General features: G+C 38.7%; 1 protein-coding gene across 1 annotated transcript; it reads right to left on the bottom strand.

Moving 5' to 3' along the window:
- Nucleotides 1-3,352: 3,352 nt before the first annotated feature.
- On the bottom strand, nt 3,353-4,580 carry LOC140524065 (olfactory receptor 10T2). The gene has a single exon (XM_072638571.1). It carries the CDS (start codon nt 4,578-4,580, stop codon nt 3,633-3,635), a length of 948 nt encoding a protein of 315 aa, XP_072494672.1. The 3' UTR covers nt 3,353-3,632.
- Between the last annotated feature and the right edge of the window lie 5,448 nt (nt 4,581-10,028).

A 10,028-nucleotide genomic window follows, 5' to 3' on the forward strand; every position in this document is an offset into this window, starting at 1 on the left:
AGTTGCAATTCTTTCCCTTCCTCCATCCTCACCCACTTTGTTGAGAAAGCAAACAATTCAGTACAGTTTATACATGTGTAGTCATGCAAAACATATTTCTGTATTAGTCATGTGAAAGAAAACATAGACCAAAAAAAACCCTCAAGAAAAATAAAGACAATAAAATAAGTATGCTTCAATCTATACTCAGACCAGCAGTTCTTTCCTTGGGGGTGGATAGCAGTTTTCATCTTAAGTCCTTTACAGAGTTGTCTTGGATCACAGAATTGCTGAGAATAGTTAGGTCATTCACAGCTAATCATCTTACAATATAGCTGCTACTTTTTGTATACAGTATATTTCACTTTGCATCAGCTCACGTAAGTCTTTCCAGGTTTTTCTGAGAGCATCCTGATCATCATTTCTTATAGCACAATAGTATTCCATCACAATCACAGCACAATTTGTTTAACCATTCCACAACTGGTGGACTACCCTCAGTTTCCAATTCTTTGCCACCAGTAAAGAGCTGCTATAAATATTTTTGTACATATAGGTCCTTTTTCCTTTTGCTTTTTATCACTTTTTGCATACAGACCTAGTAGTGGTATTGCTAGGTCAAGGGATATACCTTTGGGTGTAGTTCCAAGTTGTTCTAAAGAATGGTTGAATCAGTTCATAGCTTCATCAAAAATACATTAATATCTCTTTTTTCCCACATTCTCCCCTACATTGGTCATTTTCCTTTTCTGTCCTATTGGTCAATCTAATAGGTATGAGGCAGTACCTCAGAATTGTTTTAATTTACGTTTTTCCAGTCAATAATGAGTTAGAATATTTTTTCATATCACTAAAGATGGCTTTGATTACTTCATCTAAAAGCTATTCATATTTTTGAGTCATGAGTGGTTCTTATTTTTATAAGTTTGACTCAGTTCTCATTTGAGAAATGAAGTCTTTATCAGAGAATTGCTTCAAAATTTTTTCACAGTTATGATTGCTAAATGTACTTCTATCCTTCCCAATCCTCCTCACTATTTTTCTATTCTCTCTCTTTTCCCCCTGTTCCTCCTCAAAAGTGTTTTGCTTCTGACTACCCCCTTCCCCAAATCCACCCTCCCTTTTGTCACCACCCTCATTTCTTTCCCCTCCAACTTTCCTGTAGGGCAAGATAGATTTCTATACTCTATTGAGTGTGTATGGCATTCCATCTTTGAGCCAATTCTGATGAGAGTAAGGCTCACTTAGTCCTCCCCTTCCACTATAAAAGTTTCTTCTTGCCTCCTTTATGTGAGATAATTTGCTACATTTTACCTCTCCCTTTCTCTTTCTTCCTGTACATTCCTCTCTCACCCCTTAATTTTATTTTTTAGATATCATCCCTTCATATTCAACTCATACCTGTGCGCTCTATCTATATATTCCTTCTAACTTCCCTATAAATGAGAAAGTTCTTATGAGTCACAAGTAGCATCTTCCCATGTAGGAATATAAACAGTCTAACCTTATTAAGTCCCTTATGATTTTCCTTTCCTGTTTACCTTTTCAGGCTTCTTTTGAGTCTTGTAGTTGAAAGTCATAATTTCTATTCTACTATGATCTTTTCATCAAGAATGCTTGAAAGTCCTCTATTTCATTGAATATCCATTTTCCCCTCCAAAGGATTATACTGAGTTTTTCTGGGTAAGTGATTCTTGGTTATAATCCTAGCTCCTTTGCCCTCTGGAATATCACATTCCAAGCCCTCCAAACCTTGAAACTGCTAAATCTTCTGTTATCCTGACTGTGGTTCCACACTACTTGAATTGTTGCTTTCTGACTGCTTGTCATATTTTCTTCTTGGCCTGGGAATTATAGAATTTGGCTATAATATTTCTGGGAGTTTTTGTTTTGAGATCATTTTGGTGGATTCTTTTAATTTCTACTTTACCCTCTGGTTCTAGAATATCAGGGTAGTTTTCCCTGATAATTTCTTGAAAGATGATGTCTCTAGGCTCTTTGTTTTTTGATCATGGCTTTCAAGTAAGTAGTCCAATAATTTTTAAATTATCTCCCCTGAATCTATTTTTCAGGTTAGTTGTTTTTCCTATGAGATATCTCACATTATGTTCTTTTTTTTTTGTACTTTTGGTTTTGTTTATTTTTCTTGATTTCTCATAAAGTCATTAGATTCAATTTGCTCAATTTTAATTTTTAAGGAATTATTTTCTTTACTGAGCTTTTGTATCTCCTTTTCCATTTGACCAGTTTTGCTTTTCAGGGCATTCTTTTGTTAATTAGATTTTTGTTCCTCTTTTACCATTTTGTCTAGTCTGTTTTTAAAAGTGTTATTTTCTTCAGTATTTTTTTTTGTATGTGTCTCCTATACCAACCTGTTGACTTATTTTTCATGATTATCTTGAATCACTCTCATTTCTCTTCCCAATTTTTTCTCTACCTTTCATACTTGATTTTCAAAATAATTTTTGAACTCTTCCATTACCTGAGGCTTTGTGTGTAGGAGCTTTGACTTTGTTATCTTCTTCTGAGTGTGTTTTGATATTCTTTGTCACCATAATGATTGTTCACCATAGTGATTGTCTATGGTCAGAATTTTTTTCTGTTGTTTACTCATTTTTTCCAGTCTATTTCTTGACTTTTAACTCTTTGTTAAAGTGGGGCTCTGCTTCTGGGGTGAAGGGAGCACCGTCCCAAGCTTCAGGGGTTTTGTGTAGTTGTTTTCAGAGTTACTTCTAGGGACCTGTAAGTTTTCTATTCTTCCAAGATGGTACAATCTAAGGAGAGGTGTGTTTACTACTCTCCTAGCCTTTACTCTGGTCTATGAGTGACCACAAGCTTTCTTATCTGCCCTGGAACTGTGAGGAGGATCCCTGCTTTACTGTGAATGTAACCTGTGATGAGCTAGTGCTCCTTCACATCTTGGGATTGCTACCCAGGACTGCAACCCAGATCTAAGTATGGGCAAAGGAACAGAGGCCTGCCCCTAGTGCCAGCAAAGAGACTCCTGTAATCTCCTTCAGATCAGTTGTTTGACTCCCTTACTGTCTGTGAGTTGAGAGCTCTGGAAGCCGCTGCTCTGAAGGCCTGCTCCTGGTTTGTTGGGGTCTGATCTCTGTTGGCCTGGCCTGTGCTGGACTGTGATCTTCTCTCACCCAGGTATGACCTTTCCTGCTGACCTTCTAACTTGTCTTTGGTTGGAAAATTATTTCACCCCATCCTCTAGGAATTGTTTTATGGCATTATCTAAGGGTGTTTGGAGGGGTTTGGGGGAGAGCTCAGGTGAAAAGCTGCCCCTTCTCCACCATTGTGGCTCTGACACCTATCCTCATCTTTAGATTAGAAAACAGACCCAGAGAGGTTGAGAGATTTGCCCATGGTCACGTAAATTTTAAATATAGCTAGGATTTGAACTTGGGCCCTCTGAATCCAAGTCCTTTGTTTTTTCCACTAAGCTGTGCTGAGGATCAAATCATACCCATAAGACAATGGAGCATGTTTATGATGCTGTGTAGGATGACTGACATTATGTGCTCTTTTCCAGGGTAGAAGGGAGAGAGAGTGCCTTGAATGTTTGAAGAAACAACCCTGTGGCATGGTGGGGAGCATGCCTTAGGCCACTTTCCCTCCACTTTACAAATTAAAACTTGACTCCTTCAGATCAGCTTGGCAGAGGATGGCCTCTGGAAGACTCTCTTCAGTGCTGCTTTCACCTCCTGATTCCTCAGGCTGTAGACAAGAGGATTGAGCAAGGGAGTCACTACAGTATAGGTCACTGCCACAAGCTGGTCCTTGTCTGATGCAGACTTGGATTTGGGCCGGAGGTAGATAATGGAGGCACATCCATAGTGGACGATGACTACAGTGAGATGGGAGGCACAGGTGGCAAATGCCTTACGCTTCCCTTCGGCTGATGGGATCTTAAGGATGGTTTTGACAATGAAGCCATAGGAGATTAAGATTAGGACAAAGGGAACCATAATAACCAGGATGCTGAGACTGAATAGAGCTAATTCTTTCACATGGGTGTCTGTGCAAGCCAGTTTGATAACAGGTGCCATGTCACAGAAGTAGTGATTGACCCTGTTGGGGCCACAGAAGGGCATGTCACAGATCAGGTTGGTGGCCACCAGGGCAATGAAGAATCCCGTTGCACCAGACACAGATATCAGTCCCAGTCCCAGCCTCTTGTTCATGATGATCATGTATCTCAGGGGGAAGCAGATGGCTACATAACGGTCATAGCCCATCACAGCAATGAGGAAGCAGTTGGTGCATGCAAAGCCGAGAAAGAAGAAGAGTTGGGTGGCACAGGCCATAAAAGAAATGGCCTTGATGTCAGAGAGCAAGTGGTCCAGGAGCTGGGGGATGATGACAAAAGTATAACAGGTTTCAGAAAAAGAGAGGATGAAAAGGAAGCCATACATAGGGGTGTGGAGGGACCGGCTGCAGCGGATTACAGTCATGATGGTGGCATTGGCCAACAAGATTGTCATGTAGAGAAGTAGGAAGATCACAAAGAGTAGCATCTGTAACTCACCCAGGCTGGAGAAACCCACAAGGATAAACCTGGTGACCCTAATGGTTTGGTTGATTCTTTGCATCTTAGCAACTTCTTTCTAGGAATAAGTTGAATCAATGATTTAGAGTTGTCATTATCATAATTTTCGTTATCACCACTATACACTTTAACATTGGAAGGGACTTTATACATCCTCAAGTTCAACTTTGGGAGGTGACTTACACAGGGGATGTAAAGATAAAGCACCATAGAATGATGAGAACTCATCTTCTATAGTATGGGAAAGTTTAAAACAATATTTTATATACAATAAGCCCAAGATGAGGAACTGAGTAGTGAACAGAGTAGAGAAAGAGTAGTAAAGGACTTGGACCACACCAACCCCCCCCCAAAAAACTAGCTTCAGATTTTGATTTTGTGATTTATTAACTGTGTGATTTTGGGCTAGAAATGAGAAGGCATAACCTCAGTTTCCTCATCTATAAAATGGGGATAATAATGCTTATAATTTATAGGATCTCTTAAGTGTGTCCCAACATACCCTACTTTATAGGGTCCCAGAAAGTGGCAAAGCTGGGATTCAAACCCAGGAAGGCTTCTTGTCTCCCATTTTAGGGTTCTATCCCTTGCAACACACTTATTCCCTTCCCAAGTCCTTATTATAAGTACGAGTCATAGTATACTAAGAATTATAGCCAACTTTTGATAACTTATTTGTGGTTCTGGTGAATAAATAAAAATTCAGAAGTGCATTCATTAAATGCTTAACCATGTTCCCATCAGTAGAGATACAAATATAAAAAGAAAGATAGTCTTTGCCTTCAAGGACCTTATATTCTAATAAGAAAAAAAGAATACATATAATAGAGTGGTGACCAGAGAGGGGTATTTTGGACACAAGGATGGTGAATTGAGTCATAGTGCAAATGAGCATGTAAAAAAAAGGTAATTACTATGATACAACATGGGTTGATTAAGAAAAAGAAACACTTGGAATCATGGACTTTAGTAGTATAGACATTTTTTTTGAGAAAACATAGGTTTATGTTTCCATTTCTACAAAATCATCATGACAATAATCTACATGTATATTGGGGTCATATTTGATGAATCAGAAGGGAATAAAGATGTGGCCTTTGAAAAGTTAAAGTTGAAGGATACCCAGAGTGTAAAGTACAGACATATGATGGGCATGAGAAGGCTGCAACATGCTGCTAATGAAGAATTATACAGATGACATAGAATGCCATCAGAGAGATATATGCCTGAAAAAAAGGCCAGACATGTCGTGTGAGTGAGGGAAATCAGATGGACAGCCTGTGTGATCCACTAGTATCCATATAATGTCACTCCATCCTTCCCAACTACAACACGTTGGGTTGACTCTTTGGGAGAAGATTTATAGGAGGACATGGACAAGAGTTATGTAGGGTTATAAGGAATAGATAGGATGAATGGGCTACATTCTGCATTATGGAAGGGACTATACACATCAGTGAGGGGACATTTGAAGTGTTGAAGACTATAGTTCATGAATTTGGCAAATATTGGCAATAAATGATTAACACCAGCCCATTACTTCTTTTGCCAGAGCTCATTACCTAAGATCATATATCTTATGAGTTGCAAAATCAGGAATGGAACCCAAATTTTTTCCTCCAAATTCTTCTGGATATTTCCATCACCAACATGTAATTCATGTGCAGAGTATTCAAGTGTTTTAATATTAACTTGAGTTACTTATATTGGTGGTCAATAACCTGTCTCCCCAAATGCCACAATATATTCCAAAGCAAAATAGTTCAAACTCTATAACTCTACGATACATAAATGCACCTACTATCTCAATGATGTTGGTTCTACCACCAGTGATACAGATCTCAACCAGTCTATGGCTGCTTATCTTGTAGGGCTCTTATTGATATTCCCCCACAACCTTCCCCTAGAAAGTACATCCAATATGCTAAAGACCCCTTTTTTTCCTCTTGAATTTTCAAGATTACCTTGGGATCACATGGGCTGTCTATTCTCCACTCTCACTACTGTCAGCTTATTAGCCCATTTTCTATTTTGATGATACATTTCTTGAATGACATCCTTTATACTATTGATATATTATACATCTACATCCTTTATAATTCCTTGTTAGCAAAATGTTTTGCCTTGTTTTACCCACCATGCACTGCTTCATTTGTCCTTTGGGTGACCTTTGGTTTTAATTCTTCATAGACAATTCCATGAGGCAGCTGTTCATATATACTATTCATATATAGGCAACTATTTCAAGGGCCAGCTAGGTGGTGCAATAGATAGAGTGCTGGGCTTGGAGTTAGGATAAACCTGAATTCAAATCCAGCCTCAGATACATACTAGCCATGTGGCCTTGGACAAGTCACTTAACCTCTCTTTGCCTCAGTTTTCTCATTTCTAAAATGGAATAGTAGATCCTACCTCTTAGGGTTGTTGTGGGGATCAAATGAGATCATAATTGCAAAGTGCTTAGCATAGTGTCTTGCACATAGTAAGTCTTATATTATTATTTGAATTACAGTCATAAAACAGCAGCAGGTCAACATGAGGATATGTAAGGATGAAACTGGAAGACAACAGACAGATGGAAAATATCTGCTGGGATTTTTAAATTATATACTCCTTTCACCACCAAGAAGAATGTCACCACTGCATCACATCTCTAACAGCCCCCTATATGATTCTAGAGAAAGTGTGTGTGTATGTGTGTGTTTGTCCTTTGTTGACAAAGAAGACCATGCCATCAGAGAAATGATGACATGACTTGCACTTGACTTTGTTTTGAGTGAGGGAGGGCTGTGCAGGTCACCAGCTTCACTTCTCCTTCAGGGTCATCTGAATCCAGTGACCATATATTCATCAGGATGACTGGAGATTATCCAGGATGAGGCAATTGGAGTTAAATGACTTGCCCATGGTCACACAGCTAGTGAGTGTCAAATGTTTGAGGTGAGATTTGAACTCAGGTCCTCCAGACTCCTGTATTGGTGCTCTATCCACTGCATCACCTAGCTGCCCCTTCTAGAGAAAGTGGAATTGGGAGGGAGGAGCACAAAGTTGGGGAAAATAGTTGAATGAAACCAAACAAAGTCTGCACTGGAGGTGACTTAGTTTTGAGTGCTTTGCTGGATCGGTTTTCAAGGTATCTGAAGGAAGACAAGATACCAAAGAAAAATCAGTCCTTATTTCTACACCCCCCCCCCCCACCCCTAAGATGATTGAGAGAACATGGAAGACCAGAAACCCCTATGCCTTGCTTTCCTATCTATATTAAAGTTTTGCAAGAATAATATACCTGTTTATCTGTCTTTCTAAATTTTAGCTTCATCACCTGTAAAATGGGTATAATAAGACTTTCATGATCTAAATCTTAGAATTATTATCAGGAGAGGTATTTGTAATGAGAAGGAGACAATTTTCATGGGAACTCTTACTGTATAGTACTTTTGGATTATATCACATCAGATCTTCCCCACAATCTATAACAGTAGATCCATAACAGTGCAATTATCATCCCTCATTTTTTAATGGAGGGAACCTAGGCTTAGAGAGGCTTTGGCTTATGGAAGATCATCTACCTAATATGTGATAGAATTGAGAAACTAAGTCAAGTCTTCTGAATCCAAATCCAGAATTCTCCTCTCCAACACAGCTCCTCCAACTTCCCCCCTCGCTGCTCCGCGAAATAGAGATAGTGTCACTTGCATTGTCTGCCTTACAGGGTTATCAAGAAATCAATACTTTAAGTACTTTTAAATACTTTCTACTTAAGTAGGGCTATACTGGAGCCCACAGGAACTGGAGAGAGCTAATTATTAAATTTTCAGTATGAGCACTTATCCCCTTGGAAATCAACAAAATGCTACAAATCGGAGCTTTATTTACTTTTTTGCTGATTACTTAGACTTAAGAAAGTGATGGAGAAATGATAATAACACAAATGAAAGTGCCTTATATGCATATATACACACACATGCATGTTGTATACATGTATGTGCATACATACACACATGTATACCGTTAGAAAAACATATGCATACATATACATTATGAGAGCTTACTAGACATTTACAAGTACATTCTTGCCTATCATCCACTTCTGGTGAAATAAGTACATTTCACGCAACTGACCAGCTTTTATTAGTAGAAGACTAGATTTAAGGTCAAGGAACTCGGATTTGAATCTTTACACTGGCACATTAATTATGTGACGATGAGTTCCTTCATCTTACTAGGTATCAGTTTCCTTGCTTTTAAAATGGGGTTATAATATTTGTAGCTGTAGTATACCTACATCTAAGTGGTACAGTGGATTTTGGCACTTGGAGTCAGGAAAACCTAAGTCTAAATTCAGCCTCAGACATTTAATAGCTCTGTGACCTGGGCCAAGTCACGTAACCATTCTATGTTCAATTTCCTCATTTATAAAATGGAAATAATAATATTATTTACCTCCCAGGTTTGTTGTGAGGGTCAAATAACTTAAAATTTATTAAGTATTGGGAAACCTTAAAGCTCTATATAAATGCCAGTTATTATTATTTTTACCTCACAGTGTTGTCAAAGGGTTAACACTTTGTAAAATATTCTAGAAATTTTGTTGTTGATGATGAAGATGATGGTGACTCTATTGCCTGGAATTTGTTAGTATGGTACCATGACTTGATCTCAATCTTTCCTGCTTTCTAAATATTCAGCTATTGTACTTCTGTACTTTATTTGTTCTAAAAATACTCTAGGTTAATTTCTTTATAAAAGTATTATTTTACTATTCTAATGCTCTTAAATTCCTTTATCCACATACACTTGAAGACTGATTTGCTCAAGTATAATTTGGATAACTTCCCTCATAGTAGAGGTCCTTGATTTGTGATACAAGACTGTTTTTCTGGTTCTGATAACTTGGAGCCACAGAAATTCCTGACCAGGAGGTCATGGATGGTACCTTGTGGCATGGAGTTCTGGAGATATTCCTGTAAGGGAAGAGGCTAGAGCAGGGGTAAAGAACTTATGGCCTTGAGGTCACGCATGGCTCTCTAGATCGTCAAGTGTGGCCCTTTGACTGAATCCAAACTTCACACAAAAAATCCACTTAATGAAAGGATTTGTTCTGTAAAACAAAAGGCTGTACTCAAGGACCTAGAAGGCCACATGTGGCCTCAAAGCTGGGCTCTCCACCCCTGGATTAAAGCAACCAGAACATTTAGCCTAGATATGAGAAGGCATGTTCTCCTTGACCTGGAAAAGCAGAACTCAACAGGAGCAATGCTTGGTAGTGGTAGGGAGGTAAAGAAAATCTTCCTAACTATTAGAGGTGCTTAAAAGCAAAAGGAGCTGACTCTGGTGTTTGTGGGTTCCTCTTCACTGGAGTCCTTCCATAGACGCTAGATAACTACTTGTTATGATTTTGGGTGTGGGCTCCTTGTTTGTCTATGGGATAGACCAGGGGGTCTCCAATGTCCATTCTAACTTGGAGATTCTGTGAAATGCCTGTAGGGAA

This window comes from Notamacropus eugenii, chromosome 2 (assembly GCF_028372415.1).
Source record: "Notamacropus eugenii isolate mMacEug1 chromosome 2, mMacEug1.pri_v2, whole genome shotgun sequence".
Lineage (NCBI taxonomy): Eukaryota > Metazoa > Chordata > Mammalia > Diprotodontia > Macropodidae > Notamacropus > Notamacropus eugenii.

What these genes read in the sequence shown, in the direction of transcription:
- LOC140524065 (XM_072638571.1), bottom strand. Translation starts at nt 4,580, where the DNA reads ATGCAAAGAATCAACCAAACCATTAGGGTCACCAGGTTTATCCTTGTG.